The 20,898-nt window shown below is 44.7% G+C and overlaps 1 protein-coding gene across 1 annotated transcript in view; it reads right to left on the bottom strand.

Moving 5' to 3' along the window:
• The window catches only part of LOC127572948 (gonadotropin-releasing hormone receptor-like), a 42,745-nt gene extending 22,553 nt beyond the window's left edge, over nucleotides 1-20,192 (bottom strand). Inside the window, exon 1 of the mRNA XM_052020673.1 lies at nucleotides 19,659-20,192. Coding sequence (XP_051876633.1) covers nucleotides 19,659-20,192 — 534 coding nt within the window. The remainder of the gene's footprint in view (nucleotides 1-19,658) is intronic.
• Between the last annotated feature and the right edge of the window lie 706 nt (nucleotides 20,193-20,898).

Below are 20,898 nucleotides of genomic sequence, written 5' to 3'. Positions count from 1 at the left end.
CATGCCTATGCAGAACTCCACACAAATATCCCCTGAATATTTGCCACATTTCTTCCGTACTTTTCCCTGAGAACATCTGTTCCCAATTTAAGCTTCCAACTTCCTGCCTGAGAGCCTCATAATTCCCTTTACTCCAACCAAATGCCTTTCTAGTCTGTCAGTTCGAAATTCTTGATCTACTTGAGGAAAGTATACAGTAAGTGGCAGGATCCTGAACAGCACTGATGTACAGAGGGGTCTTGAGGTGCAAGATCATAGCTCATTGAAAGTGGCAACACAAGTAGATAGGGTGGTAAAGAAGGCATATGGCATATTTACATTCTTCAGTTGGGATATTGATCATAAAAGTCAGGAAATCATATGTTGCAATTATATAAAACTTTGGTTATGCCTCATTTAGAGTATTGTGTGCAGTTCTGCACATTGCGTTATAGGAAGGATGTGGAGGCTTTGTGGAGGGTGAAAAACAGGTTCACCAGGATGTTGCCTAGATTGGAGTATATTAGCTATTAGAGACATAGGTTAATACAGCAAGGAAACAGGCCCTTCTAAACCATAGAACAATATGGCACAATACAGGCCCTTCGGCCCACCATGTTGTGCCACCCTTCAAACCACACCTATGACTATCTAACCCCTTCCTCCCACTTATCCCTCTAACATAAATTCCTCCATATGCTTATCTAACAATCTCTTGAATTTGTCCAATGTATCAGCCTCCACCACCACCCCAGGCAGTGCATTCCATGCACCAACCACTCTCTGGGTGAAAAACCTCCCTCTGACATCACCCTTGAACTTCCCACCCAATACCTTAAAGCCATGTCCTCTTGTTTTGAGCATTGGTGCCCTGGAAAAAGGCGCTGGCTGTCCACTCTATCTATTCCTCTCAATATCTTGTATACCTCTATCATGCCTCCCCTCATCCTCCTCCTCTCCGATGAGAACAGCCCCTGCTCCTTTAGTCTCTCCTCATAATCCATACTCTCTAATCCGGGCAGCATCCTGGTAAATCTCCTCTGCACCCTTTCCAACGCCTCCACATGCTTCCTATAATGAGGTGACCAGAACTGGACACAGTACTCCAAGTGCGGCCTAACCAGAGTTTTGTAAAGCTGCATCATCACTTTGAGGCTCTTAAACTCGATTCCCCGATTTATGAAAGCTAACATCCCATAAGCATTCTTAACTACCCTATCCACCTGCGAGGCAACTTTCAGTGATCTGTGGATATGAACCCCCAGATCCCTCTGCTCCTCTACACTGCCCAGAATCCTGCCATTTACCTTGTACTCCGCCTTGGAGTTTGTCCTTCCAAAGTGTACCACCTCACACTTCTCTGGATTGAACTCCATCTGCCACTTGTCAGCCCAGCTCTGTATCCTATCAATATCCCTCTGTAAGCTTCTACAGCCCTCCACACTATCCACAACACCACCGATCTTTGTGTCATCTGCAAACTTGCTAGCCCAGCCTTTCACCCCTCATCTAAGTCATTAATGAATAACACAAAAAGTAGAGGTCCCAGAACCAATCCCTGCAGGACACCACTAGTCACAGCCCTCCAATCTGAATGCACTCCCTCCACCACAACCCTCTGTTTTCTACAGGCTAGCCAATTTTGAATCCACACGGCCAAGCTTCCCTGGATCCCTTGGCCTCTGACCTTCTGAAGAAGCCTACCATGTGGAACCTTGTCAAACGCCTTACTAAGATCCATGTAGACCACATCTACGGCACTACCCTCATCAATCTTCCTGGTCACCTCCTCAAAGAACCCTATCAGGCTTGTGAGGCAAGATCTTACCTTCACAAAGCCATGCTGGCTGTCCCTAATCAGTCCATGTTTCTCCAAATGCTCATAGATCCTATCTCTTAGAATCCTTTCCACCAGCTTACCCACCACAGACGTAAGGCTCACTGGTCTGTAATTCCCTGGACTATCCCTACTACCTTTTTTTGAATAAGGGGACAACATTCGCCACCCTCCAATCCTCCGGTGCCATCCCCGTTGACAACGAGGACTCAAAGATCCTAACCAACGGTTCAGCAATCTCCTCCCTCGTCTCATGAAGCAGCCTGGGGAATATTCCATCAGGCCCCGGGGACTTATCTGTCTTAATATTTACTAACAACTCCATCACATTCTCTCTCTTAATATCTACATACTCCAGAACATTACCCTCACCTACACTGTTCTCAGCATCATCAAGACCCCTCTCCTTGGTGAATACTGAAGAGAAGTATTCATTGAGAACCTCACCCACTTCCAAAGCTTCCAGGCACATCCTCCCACCTTTGTCTTTAATCGGACCTACCTTTACCCTAGCCATCCTTCTGCTCTTTAAGTCCGAGAAAAAAGTCTTGGGATTCTCCTTAATCCTGCTTGCCAAAGTCTTTTCAAGTCCCCTTCTCGCTCTCCTCAGCCCTTTCTTAAGCTCCTTGCTTGCTACTCCATATTCCTCATGAGCCCTGTCAGATCCTTGCTGCTTGAACCTTATGTATGCTACCCTCTTCTTCCTAACTAGTTGCTCCACCTCTCTCGTCACCCACGGTTCCTTCACCCTACCATTCCTTCTCTGCCTCACCGGGAAAATTTATCCCTAACATCCTGCAAAAGATCCCTGAACATTGACCACATCTCCATAGTACATTTCCCTTCAAAAACGTCACCCCAATTTACCATCCCAAGTTCTCGCCTTATAAGCCTCATAATTTGCCTTTCCCCAATTAAATATCTTCCCGTCCTCTTTACTCCCAACTTGTCCATGCTGACCATGGTACCCACCAAGCTAGTCTGATTTGAGTTCCACAAATGTCTTGTACAACTGCAACATCACGTCCCAGCTCCTATACTCAGTGCCCTGACTGATGAAGGCCAGCATGCTAAACAACTTCACCACCCTGTGTACCTGTGAAGCTGCTTTCAGCAAACTATATAATGCAAACAAGATGATAAGAGGCATAGATCTAGTGGACAGTTAGAGACTTTTTCCCAGGGTGACAATGGCTAACACGAGGGGACATATTTTTAAGGTGACTGGAGGAAGTTATAAGGGGGATGTCAGGGGTAAGATTTTTCTTTTACACAGAGAGTCGTGGGTGCGTGGAACGCACTGCCAGCAGAGATTGTGGGGGCAGATACATTAGGGACATTTAAGAGACTCTTAGATAGACACTTGAATGATAGAAAAATAGGGGGCTATGTGGGAGGGAAGGGTTAGATAGAAATTAGAGCAGGATAAAATGTCAGCACAACATTGTGGGCCAAAGGGCCTGTACTATGCTGTAGTGTTCTATGTCTACGTACTTTAAGATCCCTCTGTTCCACAACGCTCCCCAGGGCCCAACCATTCTCTGTTTAAGTCCTACCCAGGTTTGACTTCCCAAAATGCAACAATTCAGAATCAGAATCAGGTTTATTATCACTGACTTATATGTCATGAATTGTGTTGTTTTGTGGCAGCAGTGCAGTGCAAAGACATAAAATGACTATAAATTACAAAATAATTATTCCTTTTTATCCACTATTAAGTAGTGTTCAGTCCAGGAACACCACTAAATTATTCAGAAATATGGCAGAGGGGAAGAAGCTGTTCCTAAATCATTGAGTGTGGGTCTTCAGGCTCCTGTATCTCCTCCCCGATGGTAGTAACGAGAAGAGGGCATATCCCAGATAGTGATGGATGCCGCCTTCTTGAAGCACCACCTCTTGAAGTTGTCCTCAATGGTGGGTAGGGTTGTGCCTGTGATGGAGCTGGCTGAGTCTATAACCTTCTGCAGCCTCTTGCGATCCTGTGCATTGGAGCCTCCATACCAGGCGGTGATGCAACCAGTCAGAATGCTCTCTACCGTACATCAATAGAAATTTGTAATACCAAATCGCCTCAAACTCCTAATGAAGTAGAGCCGCTGGCATGCCGCCTACTTGATTGCATCAACGTGTTGAGCCCAGAATAGATCCTGAGGTGTTAGACCATAGAACATAGAACATTACAGCACAGTACAGGCCCTTCGGCCCATGATGTTGTGCAGACCTTTTAACCTACTCTCAGATCAATCTAACCCTTCCCTCTCACATATCCCTCCATTTTTCTATCATCCATGTGCCTATCTAAGAGTCTCTTAAATGTCCCTAATGTATCCACTTCTACCAGCACCCCTGGTAGCACCTTCCACGCACCCACAACTCTCTGTGTAAAAAACTTACCTCTGATACCCTCCCCCCCATACTTTCCTCCAATCACCTTAAAATTATGCCCCCTCGTGTTAACCATTTCCCCCCTGGGAAAAAGTCTCTGACTGTCCACTCAATATATGCCTCTTATCAGCTTGTATCCCTCTATCAATTCACCTCTCATCCTCCTTCTCTCTCAAGAGAAAAGCCCCAGCTCACTCAACCTGTCCTCATAAGACGTGCTCTCCAATCCAGGCAGCATCCTGGTAAATCTGCTCTGCACCCTTTCTAAAGCTTCCACATCCTTCCTATAATGAGGTGACCAGAACTGAACACAATATTCTAAGTGTGGTCTAACCAGGGTTGACACCCAGAAACTTGTAGCTGCTCACCCTTTCCACTGTTGACTCCTCAATGAGGACTGGTGTGTGTTCTCCTGATTTCCCCTTCCTGAAGTCCACAATAAATACCTTGGTCTTGCTGACGTTGAGTGTGAGGTTGTTATCACGACACCACTCAACCAGCCAATCTATCTCACTCCTGCATGCCTCCTTGTCGCCATCTGAGGTTCTACCAACGGTCGTGTCATTGGTGAATATAAAGATGGCATTTGAGCTGTGCTTAATCACAGTCATCAGTGTAGAGAGAGTAGAGCAGTGGGCTAAGCACGCATCCTTGAGGTACACCTGTATTAATTGTCAGCGAGGAGATGTTTTTACTGATCTGCACTGACTGTGGTCTCCTGATAAGGAGCAGCACATTTGTGTAGTGGTTAGCATAACGCTATTACAGTGCCAGTGACCCGGGTTCATTTCCAGCCACTGTCTGTAAGGAGTTTGTACATTCTTCCCGTGTCTGTGTGGGTTTCCTCTGGGTGCTCTGGTTTCCTCCCACATTCCATAGAACCATAGAACACTACAGCACATAAAAACAGGCCATTCGGCCCTTCTAGTCTGTGCCGAAACGTTATCCCGCTAGTTCCATTTACCTGCACCCAGTCCATAACCCTCCAGACCAATCCCGTCCATGTATCTATCCAATTTATTCTTAAAGCTCAAGAGTGAGCCCGCACTTACTACATCAGATGGCAGCCCGTTCCATACTCCCACCACTCTCTGAGTGAAGAAGTTCCCCCTAAACCTTTCCCCTTTCACCCTAAAGCCATGTCCTCTCATACTTATCTCTCCTAATCTAGGTGGAAAGAGCCTACTCGCATTAACTCTGTCTATACCACTCATAATTTTGTAAACCTCTATCAAATCTCCCCTCATTCTTCTGCGCTCCAAAGAATAAAGTCCTAACTTGTTCAATCTTTCCCTGTAACTCAACTCCTGAAGACCTGGCAACATTCTAGTAAATCTCCTCTGCGCTCTTTCAATCTGACATCCTTCCTATAGTTAGGTGACCAGAACTGCACACAATACTCCAAATTTGGCCTCACCAATGGCTTATACAACCTCACCATAACATTCCAACTCCTATACTCAATACTTTGATTTATGAATGCCAGGATGCCAAAAGCCTTCTTTACAACCCTGTCTACCCGTGACGCCACTTTCAGGGAATTATGTATCTGAACTCCCAGATCCCTTAGTTCCTCTGCACTCCTCAGTGCCCTACCATTTACTGTGTATGTCCTACCTTGATTTATCCTTCCAAAATGCAACATCACACACTTGTCTGCATTAAATTCCATCTACCATTTTCTGGACAATTCTTCCAGTAGGTCCAGATCCCTTTGCAAGCTTTGAAAGTCTTCCTCGCTGTCCACAACACCTCCAATCTTAGTGTCATCAGCAAACTTGCTGATTCAATTTACCACATTATCATCTAGATCATTGATATAGACAACAAACAACAATGGTCCCAGCACAGATCCCTGAGGCACACCACTAGTCACAGGCCTCCAGTCTGAGAAACAATCATTCACTACCACTCTCTGTCTTCTCCCACAGCCAATTTCGAATCCAGTTTACAACCTCTCCATGGATACCTAGTGTCTGAACCTTCTGAACTAACCTCCCATGTGGGACCTTGTCAAAGGCCTTACTAAAGTCCATGTAGACAACATCCACAGCCTTTCCTTCATCTACTTTCTTGGTAACCTCGAAAAACTCTATAAGATTCGTTAAACACGATCTACCACGCACAAAGCCATGCTGACTATCCTTAATCAGCCCTTGGTTGTCCAAGTACTTGTATATCTGATCTCTCAGAACACCTTCCAACAATTTACCCACTACTGATGTCAAGCTCACGGGCCTGTAATTACCTGGCTTACTTTTAGATCCTTTTTTAAACAATGGAACAACATGAGCTACCCTCCAGTCCTCCGGCACCACACTCGCGGCTAAGGACATTTTAAATATATCTGCCAGGGCCCCTGCAATTTCTACACTAGTCTCCCTCAATGTCCGAGGAAATATCTTATCTGGCCCAGGGGATTTATCTACCTTTATTTGCTGTAAGGCAGCAAGCACCTCCTCCTCTTTAATGTCTATATGTTCCATGACTCTATTTCCCTTTATTCCATTTCCACTGAGCCGGTTTCCTGCGTAAATACTGATGCAAAAAAATTGTTTAAGATCTCCCCCATCTCCTGAGGCTCCACACATGGACGACCACTCTGATCTTCTGGGGGACGAATTTTGTCCCTTACTATCCTTTTATTCTTCATATACTTGTAGAACCTCTTCGGATTTACCTTCACATTATCTGCCAAAGCAACCTCATGTTCCAAAAGACACACGGGTTCGGAAGTTGTGGGCATGCTATGTTGTGTTGGTTGTTAATGCAAAAAGATGCATTTCACTGTGCGTTTTAATGTACATGTGACTAATAAATAAATATTATATTATAGGAAGTCAAGGATCCAGTTGCAGAGGGAGTTACAGAGGCCCAGGTTTTGAATACTGAGGATTAATGTTGCTTAACTGTTGTTGAACACCAAGCTGTAATCGACAAACAGCAACCTAACGTATGTTTTGCTGTTGTCTAGGTGCTCCAATGAAGAGTGGAGAGCCACTTCACATGTATCTGAATTGAATGCTGCTTGACAATCCTCAGCTGATCAAGATCCTCCCGTAATTTTTGATAACTTTCTCCACTGTCTATGATACCACCTATTGTAGTATTATCTGCAAACTTACTAACCGTGACTTGTATGTTCTCATCCAAATCGTTTATCCAAATAACAAACAACAAAGGTGCCAGCACCAACCCCTGTGGCACACCACTAGTCACAGGCCTCTAGTCCGAAAAATTACCTTCCACTATCATTCTCTGCTTCTTACCATTGAACCAATTACGAACTCAATTAGCTATCACTCCCTGGACACCATGCGATCTAACCTTCAGGACAAGCCTGCCATGTGGGACCTTGTCAAAGGCCTTGCTAAAGTCCATATAGACAACATCCACTGCCCTTCCCTCATTTATCCTCTCGGTTACCTCTTTGCAAAATTCTAAGAGATTTGTCAGACACAATTTCCCACACACAAAGCCAAGCTGACTATCCCAAATTAGACCTTGCCTATCCAAATGTTGATACATCCTGTCCCTCTGAATCCCCTCCAGTAACTTACCCACTACTGATTTCAAATTCTCCGGTCTGTAGTTTCTTGGCTTGTCTTTGCTGCCCTTCTTAAATAACGGTACAGCATTAGCCACCCTCCAGTCTTCTGGAACTTCACCTGTGGCTAAAGATGAAGCAAATATCTCTGCAATGCCTTCCGCAATTTCTTCCCGAGCTTCCCACAAGGTCCAAGGATGCACTTGGTCAGGCCCTAAGGATTTACCCGCCTTAATGTGCTTTAAGGCCACCAATACCTTCTCCCTGGTAATTCATATGTGGTCCAAGGCATCATCACTCATTTCCCTAATTTCTTTAGCATCCATCATTTTCTCTATGACGAAAACTAATTATTAAAAATCTCACTCATTTTCTGTGGCTCCATGCATGGATGGCCATGCTGATCTTTAAAGCGACCTATTCTCTCCCTTAGTCCCCCTTTCACTCTTAATATACCTAGAGAATTTCTTGAGATTTTCCTTAACCCTGCATGCTAGATCCATCTCATGCCCCCTTTTCGTCCTGATTTCCCTCTTAATTGTACTCCTACACTTTTTATAATAGAGAGATTCGCTTACTTCCAATTGCCCAAACCCAGTATATGCCTCCTTTTCCCTGACCAGAGCCTAATATCTCTCATCAACCAAGCTTCCCTAAAATTGCCAGCCTTACCCTTCACCCTAGTAGGGACATGTTCCCCTAACTCTCAGAGTCATAGAGTGGCAGAGCATCACAGCACAGATACAGGCCCTTTGGCCCAACGAGTCCATGCAGACCCAGCTAGACCCAATTTCCTGTGTTTGGCCCATATTTCTCTAAGCCCTGCCCCTGCAAGTGCTTCTTAATTGATACAATTGTACATGCCTCACCCACTTCCTCTGGCAACTCGTTCCATACATCCACCATCCTCTGCGTGAAGAAGTTGCCCCTCAGGTCTCTTGTAAATCTTTCCCCTCTCACCCTAAATCTATGCCCCCCCTAGTCTTGGACTCCTCTATCCTGGGGAAAGATTTATCATCTGCCTTATCTATGCCCCTCATGATTTTATAAATCTTTATAAGGTCACCCCTCATTCTCCTTTGTTCCAAGGAATAAAGACCTAGCCTGGCCAACCTCTCCCTATAACTCAGGGCCTCTAGTCCTGGCAACATCCGCGTCAATGTTTTTTGCATTCTTTCCAGTCTAACCACGTCTTTCCTTTAACTGCACACAGTACTCCAAGTGTGGCCTCACCAATGACTTACAGTATACAACTGCAACATTATGTCTCAACTCCTGTACTCAATGCCCTGACTGATGAGGGCAGCGTATTAAATGCCTTTTTCACCACCCTATCTACCTGTGACACCACTCTCAACGAACTGTGCACTTGTACTCCTAGGTCCTGCTGTTCCATTACACTCCCTGGTGCCCTACCATTCATAGTACAAGTCCTACGCTGGTTTGACTTTCCAAAATGCATCAGCTCAAACGCATCTGTGTTGAAATCCATTTGCCACCCCTCGGCCCATTTCCCTAACTGATCAAGATGCCCCTGTAATCTATGATAACCTTCTTCACATCAACACCACCTCCTAATTCAATGGCATTCACAAACTTACTACATTTGCATCCAAATAATTTATATAAATAACGAACTTTTAATATCATAGGGGGGCATAGCTTTAATTTGAGAGCGGGAAATTTTAAAGGAGCTTTATGAGGCAATTTTTTTTTAAATGGAGTGCAGTAGGTGTCTGGAACGTGCTGCCAGGAGAGTTGGTGAAAGAAGATATGATAGCAACGTTTAAGAGGCACTTAGAGAGGCAGGAAATGGAGGATATAGAGTATGTGTAGGCAGACGTGTAGTTTGAATTGGCAAAGTACAAGAGATCAAAGACTGAGAGGTCACAGAGGAAGTGCGATGGAGAATTAACATAACAGGATAACTGGAAACTCAGGAATGAAAGAGAAGTGTTCTGCAAAGCAGTCCCTCAATCTGCATTTAAGTTATCCAATGCAACAGAAACTACATCATGAATACTGAAGGTAGTGCATGAAATGGGAAGATGGGAACTCTTCATCTGCATGGAGAGTTTGGGTCCCTGGATGGTGGGAAAGGAAGAGGCAAAACGACAAGTGTTACATAACCTTCAGTTGCATATGAAGGTACCATGAGGACAGGACTGGATGTCGGTTAAGAGTAAGGAATGAACCAAGGACTTGCAGAGGGAATGGTCCTTTTGGAATACTGGAGGGGAAGGAGAATGCATTTGATGGTGGAATCTCATTGAAGGTGGTAGAAATTATGGAGGATAATCTGTTAAATGGGGGATGGATGGAGGGCGAGTTGAACCTTATCTTTATTCTAGGTGGGAGGAGAAGGGTGTGTATAGAAGTGTGGGAAATAGAGCAGATGCAGTTGAGAGCACTGTCAACAGTGGTGGAGGGAAAGCCATGGTTAAAGAAAAAGGAAGGCATTTCAGAAAAACTGATATGGATGAAAATGTAAATGGGATGATCAGAGTTAGGGTGCAGATGGCACAAAAAATTGGTGGAGTTGTAGATGGTAAAGTTTCAAAGGATACAGCAGGACATACTGTAGATCAATTGGAGATATGGATGGAGAAATGACAGATGGAATTTAATCCGGACAAATGTGAGGTGTTGCACTTTGGAAGTCAAATGTAAGTGGAAAGTGTACAGTAAATGGCAGGACCCTTCAGAGCACTGATGTACAGAGGGATCTTAGGATGCAAGTCCATAGCTCCCTGAAAGAGGCAACACAAGTAGATAGGATGGTAAAGGAGGTGCACACCCTGCTTGCGTGTGTTCCTCCCCCACCTTCTTATTCTGGCTTCTGCCCTCTTCCTTTCCAGTCCTGATGAAGGGTCTCGGCCCGAAACATTGATTGTTTATTTCCATAGATGCTGCTGACCTGCTGAGTTCCTCCAGCACTTTTTGTGTGGGGTTGAGTACAATTCTGCTTCTGCTGATGGAAGCACCTTTTTGATGCCCAGGTCTGAGTCGCTAGATCTGGTTGCAATATGCCCCATTTAGTATGATGTTAGCACCACATGGCACAATGAAGTGTATTTTTACTGTGAAGACAGGATATTGTCTCCACGAGGATTGTGTGCTGGTGACTCCACCAATACTGCTGTGGACAGATGCATCTGAGAGAGGAGATCAAGTAGCTTTTTCCCATGCTTCCCTCACCACCTGCTGCAGACCCAATCTAGCAGCAATGTCTTTTAGCACTTGGCCAGTTCAGTCTGTAAGGGTGCTACTAAGCCACTCAGTGATGGACGTTGAAGTCCCCACCCAGAGTACATTCTGTGCCTTTGCCACATTCAATGCTTCCTCCGAGTCATGTCCTACATGGAGTAGTATTGATTCATCACTGAGGGAGGAGTGGTAGGTGCTCATCAGCAGGTTCCTTTACCCAATGAGGTGGTGATGTCTGGGATGTTGGCTGTAAGGTGTAATTTTGTGAGTGTGGCGAGGTCATGCTGTTGCTTGACTAGTCTGCGAGACAGCTTTCCCAATTTTGGCACAAGCCCCCAGATATTGGTAAGGAGGACTTTACAGTTTTTGCCATTATTGTTTCCGATGCCTAGGTTGACTACAGGAGATCCGTCCTGTTTTATTTCCTTGTGGCTTTCTAGCAGTTTATTACAGCTGAATGACTTGCTGGGCCATTTCAGAGGGCTGTTAAGATCAACCACACTGTTGTGAATCTGGAGTCAAGTGTAGGCCAGACCAGGTAAGGATGGCATATTAGTGATCCAGATGGGTCTTTACAATAAACGACAATAGTTTTCATGATCTTCACTAGACTTTTTAATTCTATAATTTGAATTCAAATTTATCACCATCTGCCATGGTGGGATTCAAACCCAGGTTTCCAAGACTTTGCCCTGCATATCTAGATCATTAATCCAGTGATAATCCCACTGCACCATCGCCTCCCCCAGGCAAGGAATGGAGGCATATAGACCCTGTGCAGGTAGATGGGAATAGTTTGGCATGGCATCATAGTCGACACAGACACCCTGGGCCTGTTCCTGTGCTGTAATGTTCTATATTCTATAATGTGTCATCATCACAGAACACAGAACAGTACAGCACAGGAACAGGTCCTTTAGCCCACAATGTTGTGCAAACTAATTACATTAGTAATCAAATGCCCAGCTAAACTAATCACTTCTGCCTCCACAATGTCCATACCCTTCCATTTCCCACATATTCATGTGCCTATCTAAGAGCCTCTTGAAACCCCTATTGTGTCTGCCTCCACCATCACCCCAGGCAATGCGTTCCAAGCACCCACCACTCTCTATGTAAAAAAAATTTGCCCCACACATTTCCCTTGAACTTACCCCTTCTCACCTTAAATGCATGCCCTCTGGTCTTATACATTTCAACCCTGGGAAAAAGATACTGGTTGTCTACTCTGTCTATGCCCCTCATAATCTTATAAACCTCAATCAGGTCTCTCCTCAGTCTCCACTGCTCCAGACAGAACAATCCAAGTTTGCCCGACCTATCCTTATAGCACATGCCCTCTAATCCAGGCAGCATCCTGGTAAACCTCTTCTGCAACTTCTCCAAAGCCTCCACATCTTTCCTAAAATGGATTGACCAGAACTGAATGCAATACTCCAGCTGCAGCTTAACTGAAGTTTTATAAAGCTGCAGCATAACTTCCTGACTCTTGAACTCAATGCCTCGACTAATAAAGGCAAGCATGCCATATGCCTTCTTTACCACCCTATCAACCTGTGTAGCCACTTTCAGGGAGCTATGAACTTGGACCCCAAGATCCCCCTGCTCATTGACACTATTAAGGGTCTTGCCATTAACAGTGGACTGTCTCTTTACATTTGATATCCCAAAGTGCAACACTTCACATTTGGCCGGGTTGAACTCCATCTGCCATTTCTCTGCCCATATCTGCAACTGATCTCTATCCTGCTGTATCTTTGCCAGTCTTCTACACTATCCACGTCACCATCAATCTTTGTATCATCTGCAAACCTGCTAACCCACCCATGTACTTTTTCATCCAGGTCATTTATATACATCACAAACAGCAGAGGTCCCAGTACAGATCCCTGTGGAACAACACTAGTCACAGACCTTCAGCTAGAATGTCCCCTGTCTTCTATGGGCAAGCCAATTCCGAATCCAAACGGCCAATTCAGTGGATCCCATGCATCTTAATCTTCTGGATGAGCCTCCCATGAGGGACCTTGTCAAACGCCTTACTAAAATCCATGTAGACAACATCCACAGCTCTACCTTCATCAATGACCATCATCACCTTGTCAAAAAACTCAATCAAGTCAGTAAGACAATTTTGCCCTGCACAAAGCCATGCTGACTATCCCTAATTAGGCCATTGTTTTCCAAATGCACACAAATCCCATCACTAAGAACCTTCTCCAGTAACTTCACTACCACTGACGTGAGATTCACTAGTCTATAGTTTCCAGGATTATCTCTGTTTCCCTTCTTGAATAATGGAACAACATTAGCTACTTGCCAGTCCTCCGGGCCTTTGCCTTTGGCTAGAGAGGACACGAAAATATTGGTCAAAGCCCCAGCAATCCCATCTCTTGCCTCTCTCAATAACCTGGAGTATATCCTATCAAGTCCTGGGGACTTATCCAGCTTAATATTCCTTAAGAGACCCAACACTACCTCCTTTATCTCAAAATGCCCTAGCAAATTAGCATGCTCCACACTGATCTCCCTATATTCCACGTCCTGCTCCTTGGTAAATACTGATGCAAAGTATTCATTTAGGACCTCACCAACATCCTCCACTTCCAAGCACATGTTCCTTCCTTTATCTTTGAGTGGTCCTACCTGCTCCCTAGTTACCCTCTTACTCTTGATGTACGTATAGAATGCCTTGGGATTCTCTGTAATCCTACTTTGCATGGCCACTACTAGCTTTCCTAATTTCCTTCTTGAGTTCTTTTCTGGCTTCTTTATAATCCTCAAGGGCTCTGTTTGATCTTAGCTTGCTAAGCTTTATATACTTTTCTTTTCACTTCTTGACTAAATTCACCACCTCTCGACATCCAAGGTTCTCTTACCTTGCCATCTTTGTCCTTCCTTCTTACTGGAACATCCCTGTCCTGTACTCTGTGCAGTTGGCCTTTAAACACCCTTCATATGTCAGATATAGATTTGCCCAAAAACAGCTGTTCCCAATTAACTCTCCCTGGTTCCTGCCTAATGCTCCCATAGTTTGCCCTGCTCCAATTTAATACTCTCTCACAAGATCCATACTTATCTTTACCTATAGCTATCTTATAACTTAAGGAATTGTGATCACTGTTCCCTAACTGTTCTCTCACTGAAAGGTCAGTCACCTGGCCCAGCTCATTACCCAACACCAGGTCCAGTATGGCCCCTCCTCTTGTTGGACGATCCACATATTGATTTAAGAAGCCCTCCTGGATGCACCAAACAAATTCTGCCCCACCTAAACCTCTTGCTTTAAGGAGGTCCTGGTCTATATTAGGGAAGTTCAAGTCCCCCATGACAACAACCCTGCTGTTTTTACACCTTTCCCTAATCTGCCTTCACATCTGTTCCTCAATGTCCTGGTGGCTACTGAGGGGTCTGTAATATAATCCCATCAGAGTCATTGCACCTTTCTTATTTTTGAGTTCTACCCATATAGACTTAGTGGATGAACCCTCCGTTATGTCCCCTCTGAGTGCAGCTGTGATATTGTTCCTCTCTCAAACTAGATGGAATGGAGCAGGAGGAAATGGGAGAATGGAATGGAGTACTTACAGGAATCAGAGAGAGAGGAGGCATAGTCAAGGTGGTTGTGGATGTCTGTGGGTTTGTAATGGATATTAGTTATTAACTGATCCCTTGAGAAGGAGATAACTAAATCAAGAAAGGGAAGGGGAGGGAATAGTCAGAGATGGACCATGTAAAAGTGACAGAGTGGAACCTGACTTCCAACGGTCTTGAAATTTTTGAGTTCTGTAGGAGAGTAGGAAATAACACAAATATATTCATTGATGTACTGAAAAATCGATGATAGGGCCTATGTAGGGCCAAAACAAGGACTGTTCCAAATATCCCACAAAGAGATTGGTATAGCTTGGATATATTTTCCAACAGCTATGCTTTTGATTTGGAGGAAATAAGTTGAGTTAAAGGATTTTTTCTATAAGTAGGATGGTGGTAGATGGGCACTGGTTAGGCCTTTATTCAAGGAGGAAGGGTTTTCAGGCCATCCTGGTGTATAATGCACATGCAGAAAGTGAGCAAGTTGAGAACAGGAAACTGAAAAATGTTAAAAGATGTTCCACCATTCTGATGTCCACATGTGGAAGTGAGGACACATTCCATTTTTGGAAAGGATGGACTTTTAGCTCCATAAAGCCCCATGTCAAACTTGTGTAATACTCATCCATGCTCCTTGACACTAAGTGCAGACAAAGCATTGGGTCTACAGTCTGACAGTTCTCAACTGTTCCCTCTGCAACCAAACAAATTTAAGCTTTTACGATCCAGCAAAGTAGTCCATACAGTATTCCATGACTTAATTAGTCCCTCATCCACCGCCCTAAAGGCGAATTATGAGGCTGTAAGGCAAGAACTTGACAGTGTGAATTGGGATGACATTTTTGAAGGGAAATGTACTATAGAGATGTGGTCGATGTTCAGGGATCAATTGCAGGGTGTTAGGGATAAATTTGTCCCGGTGAAGCAGAGAAGGAATGGGAGGCTGAAGGAACCATGGGTGACAAGAGAGGTAGAAAAACTAGTTAGGAAGAAGGCAGCATACATAAGGTGTAAGCAGCAATGATCAGACAGGGCTCGTGAGGAATATAGAGTGGCAAGGAGGGAACTTAAGAAGGGGCTGAGGAGAGCGAGAAGGGGACATGAAAAGGCTTTGGTGAGTAGGGTTAAGGAGAATCCCAAGGCTTTTTCCTCATACGTGAAGAGCAGAAGGATGGCTAGAGTAAAGGTAGGTCCGATCAAAGACAAAGGTGGGAAGCTGTGGAAGTGGGTGAGGTTCTCAATGAATACTTCTTTTCAGTATTCACCAGGGAGAGGGATGTTGATGACGCTGAGGACAGTGTTGGTAAGGGTAATGTTCTAGAGTATGTAGATATCAAGAGAGAGGATGTGTTGGAACTGTTAGAAAATATTAGGACACATAAGTCCCCGGGGCCTGACGGAATATTCCCCAGGCTGCTTTGTGAGGCTAGGGAGGACATTGCTGAATTGTTGGCTAGGATCTTTGAGTCCTCGTTGTCCATGGGGATGGTACCAGAGGATTGGAGGGTGGTGAATGTTGTCCCCTTATTCAAAAAAGGTAGTAGGGATAGTCCAGGGAATTACAGACCAGTGAGCCTTACGTCTGTGGTGGGTAAGCTACTAGAAAGGATTCTAAGAGATAGGATCTATGAGCATTTGGAGAAACATGGACTGATTAGGGACAGCCAGCATGGCTTTGTGAAGGGAAGATCTTGCCTCACAAGCCTGATAGGGTTCTTTGAGGAGGTGACCAAGAAGATTTATGAGGGTAGTACAGTAGATGTGGTCTACATGGATTTTAGTAAGGTGTTTGACAAGGTTCCGCATGGTAGGCTTCTTCAGAAGGTCAGAGGCCAAGGGATCCAGGGAAGCTTGGCCGTGTGGATTCAGAATTGGCTTGCCTGTAGAAAGCAGAGGGTTGTGGTGGAGGGAGTGCATTTGGATTGGAGGACTGTGACTAGTGATGTCCCACAGGGATCAGTTCTGGGACCTCTACTTTTTGTGATTTTTATTAATGATTTAGATGAGGGGGTGGAGGGCTGGGTTAGCAAGTTTGCAGATGACACCAAGGTTGGGGGCATAGTGGACAGCGAGGAAGGCTACCACAGCTTGCAAAGCGATCTTAACCAGCTAGGCAAATGGGCTGAAAAATGGCAGATGGAATTTAATGCAGACAAGTGTGAGGTGATGCACTTTGGGAGGACAAACCAGGGTAAGACTTACATAGTGAATGGTAGGGCACTGAGGTGTGCAGTAGAACAAAGGGACCTGGGAATACAGGTCCATAATTCCTTGAAAGTGGCATCACAGGTAGATAGGGTAAAGAGAGCTTTTGGCACATTGGCCTTCATAAATCAGGGCACTGAGTACAGGAGTTGGGATGTTATGTTGCAGTTGTACAAGACATTGGTGAGGGGCTGAATTTGGAGTATTGTGGGCAGTTCTACGTACAGGAAAGATATCAATAAGCTTGAACGACTGCAGAGAAAGTTTACAAGGATGTTGCTGGGACTTGAGTTATAGGGAAAGGTTGAATAGGTTAGAACTTTATTCCCTGGATTGCAGGAGAATGAGGGGAGACTCTTTGATAGGCACATGAATGATAGAGAAATGGAGGGCTATGTGGGAGGGAAGGGTTAGATAGATCTTAGAGCAGGATAAAATGTCAGCACAACATTGTAGGCCGAAGGACCTGTACTGTGCTGTAGTGTTCGATGTTCTATGTTTTTATAGAGGTATACAAAACTATGAGGGGTATAGATAGGGTGAATGCATGCAGGCTTTTTCCCCTCAGGTGGGTGAGACCAGAACGAGAGGTCACAGGTTTAGGGTAAAACGTGAAATATTTAAGGGGAATCAGAGAGGAAACGTCTTCACTCAGAGGGTGATGCGAGTATGGAAAGAGCTGCCAGCAGAAGTGGTAGATGTGGGTTCAATTAAGATAAGATATTTATCTATTAGCCACATGTACATCGAAACCCACAGTGGAATGCATCTTTATGCATTACTGAGAATGTGCTGGGGGCAGCCCGCAAATGTCACCACTCTTCTGGCGCCAACACAGCATGCCCGCAGCTCCTAACCTGTACGCTTTTGGAATGTGGGAGGACGCGGAGCACCCAGAAGAAGCCCACATAGACACAGGGAGAACATACAAACTCCTTACAGAGAGCAGTGGGAATTGAACCCGGGTCGCTGGCGCTGTAATAGTGTTATGCTAATTGCAACATTTAAGAGAAGTTTGGATAGGTACATGGATGGGAGGGGTTTGGAGGGACATGGTCTGGGTGCAAGTAGATGGGACTAGGCAGAAGATCAGGTCGGCATGGACTAGATAGGCCAAATTGCCTGTTCCTGTGCTGTAGTACTCTATGATTATCTTGGAAATCCCCACCCACAGTATGACATGGAGTACCTTCCACTAGAAGGGCTGCTCACCATCATCTTCTCAAGGGCAAATTGGATGGGCAATAAATGGTGGCCTTGCCCATATCTTTAATATAGAACATAGAACAGTACAGCACAGAACAGGCCCTTCAGCCCACAACGTTGTGCCGACATACCTAATCCCTCCTACCTACAGAATGCCCATATCCCTCCATTTTCCTCTCATTCATGTGCCCATTCAAGCCCCTCTTAAAAGCCCCCAGTGAATTTGCCTCCACCACCCTATCTGGCAGCGCATCCCAGGCATCCATGACTCTCTCAGTAAAAAACTTACCCCCTATGACTCTTCTCAACCTACTCCTCTCACCTTAAATGCATGGCCTCTGGTATTGGATCGCTCAATAATGGGAAAAAGATATTGCTTGTCCACCCTATCTATGCCCCTCATAATTTTATACACTTCCAACAGATCACCCCTCAGCCTCCGCCGCTCCAGAGAAAGGAGCCCAAGTTTGTCCAGCCTCTCCTGATAGCACATGCCCTCTAATCCAGGCAGCATCCTGGTAAACCTCCTCTGCACCCTCTCTAAAGCCTTGACATCCTTCCTATAGTGAGGTGACCAGAATTGCACGCAATACTCTAAATGTGGCCTAATCAGAATTCTATAGAGATGCATCATAACATCTTGACTCCTAAACTCAATACCTTGATTAATGAAAGAAAGCATTCCATAAGCCGCCTTAACCACCCTATCTACCTGTGTAGCCACTTTCAATAAGCCATGGACTTGCACCCCAAGGTCTCTCTGCTCTTCAACACTGTTAAGGGTCTTTCCCTTAAGAGTGTACTGCCTCTTGACATTAGTCCTACCAAGGTGCAGCACCTCACGTTTATCCAGGTTAAACTCCATCTGCCATTTCTCTGCCCACATCTGCAACTGATCTACATCACGCTGTATCCATCGCCAATCTTCTGTACTATTCACAACTCCACCAATCTTGGTATCGTCTGCAAACTTACTAACCCATCCATCAACATACTCATCCAGGTCATTTATGTACATCACAAACAGCAGAGGTCCCAGCACAGATCCCTGCAGAACACCACTACTCACAGGCCTCCAGCCCGAATAAGTCCCTTCAACCACCACCCTTTGTCTTCTACAGGCAAGCCAGTCCTGGATCCACACAGCCAATTCTCCACTGACCCCATGCATCTGAACTTTCTTGATTAACCAACCTTGTCAAATGCCTTACTGAAGTCCATATAGATGACATCCACAGCTCTACCTTCATTAATCTCTCGTCACCCTGTCAAAAAACCAGGTTAGAAAGACACGACTTGCCCCGCACAAAGCCATGCTGGCTTTCCCTAATCAAACTATTAAATTCCAGATGCTCGTATATCCTATCTCTAAGAATTTTCTCCAGCAATTTCCCTGCAACTGATGTGAGACTCACCAGTCTATAGTCGCCCGGATTTTCCCTTGTTCCTTTCTTAAATAGAGGAACAACATTAGCCACTCGCCAGTCATCCAGGACCTCACCTGTGGTCAAAGACCACCCTTCTACAGTAACAGAAAAATTGTTGATTGCCACTTAGTGTACACTATAAATGCATGTATCTGCAAAGAAAGTGAATAATTTTTGCTATAGCAGCTGTGTTTACAATCTCTACATTTTTTAAAATCACTCCACATAACAGTGACAATGAAAGGCATACACATCAACATAGAGTGTTTACCTGAGGCAAAGCCAAGACCAGACTGGAGAGCCAAACTGCAGCGATCATATACTTTCCGGTGTGGAGCCCCGCTGTTATGCTTTTCAAGGGTTTTGTAATTACCAGGTAGCGATCCAAACTGATCACCGCCACCATGAAAGCAGGGCAATACATGGAGAAGAGCTTGAGAAAATTTTGGGCCTTGCAAAGGAACTCACCACCAAACCACTGCACTGTGATTATCCAGGTGCCATCCATCGGCATGATGATCAGGGTCTCCACCAGATTGGCTGCTGTCAGGTTGTTGAGCAGTGTTTTGAGGCGTGATGCTTTCTTCTTGTTCTGTTTCACCAGAAATGTTATATTCATAGTCACTGAAAGGATGAAAAGGATGAAGGTGATGGCCACTCTGATGATACCTGAGGTGGTGAGAGTTGGCAGAGGGATGGAACAATTGGTTGCAGCGGCAAACAGGCTCTCATTGAGGTTGAGGAAGGATTTCTTTCTCAAGTCCACGTAGTCCAATGTGTCATTCAGCTGCGATCTTAAAGCCATGCTCTTGGATGCATGTTAACCTGACAGTGCATTCAGGAGTATGGCAAACTGTGTCTCAGTGTGTCTGCAGCAATCTGGCAAGGTCAAATCCAAACACAGGCATATATGAAAAGATGTGAAATAGGATCCCTTGCCCAGATTTGCGAAACCCTGGTAATGAAGAGTATCTGTAATCCCTCTGCAAGTCTGCAACACACACAGTTTTATTTGTTAGCACTTTTAATTTGGTCCTTGAATGAGTTGTTTTCATTTCAACCCATTATCTTAAATTTTGGTCCTAGTTAAGTAACAACCTTCTTGGAACATGTCATACTGCTTTTAATCTTATTTTTAATAATTTAAATCATCAACCATGTCCTTCCAACTGACGAAAGCAGGAGATTTAATGAGCAGATACAGGGCGGTGGAAAATAGAATGTAGCATACTTTATGTTTAATTGGCAAAAATAGTCTGGCTGTAAAACATAAATCCACATGGTGATCAGTTCCCCACTAATTAGGCACCAGAATTTTTAGGATGTGACAGTGATTTCAAACCAATTTTAACTTTTTATGATGTGGTGCTTTTACAGAAAGGAAAACACTGTGTACTGCCTTTTGTGTTTTGAATATATCTCACAGCTGATGATTTAGTTGTAAGGTCATTGGTGGTTATGCAACAGGCAATTACTACTTCGCAAATCATGTGAGAAAGCCCAAAGATTAA

This window comes from Pristis pectinata, chromosome 7 (assembly GCF_009764475.1).
Source record: "Pristis pectinata isolate sPriPec2 chromosome 7, sPriPec2.1.pri, whole genome shotgun sequence".
NCBI classification, from domain to species: domain Eukaryota; kingdom Metazoa; phylum Chordata; class Chondrichthyes; order Rhinopristiformes; family Pristidae; genus Pristis; species Pristis pectinata.
Note: the sequence above shows the minus strand (reverse complement) of the source record. Positions and strands in the feature narration are given on the sequence as shown.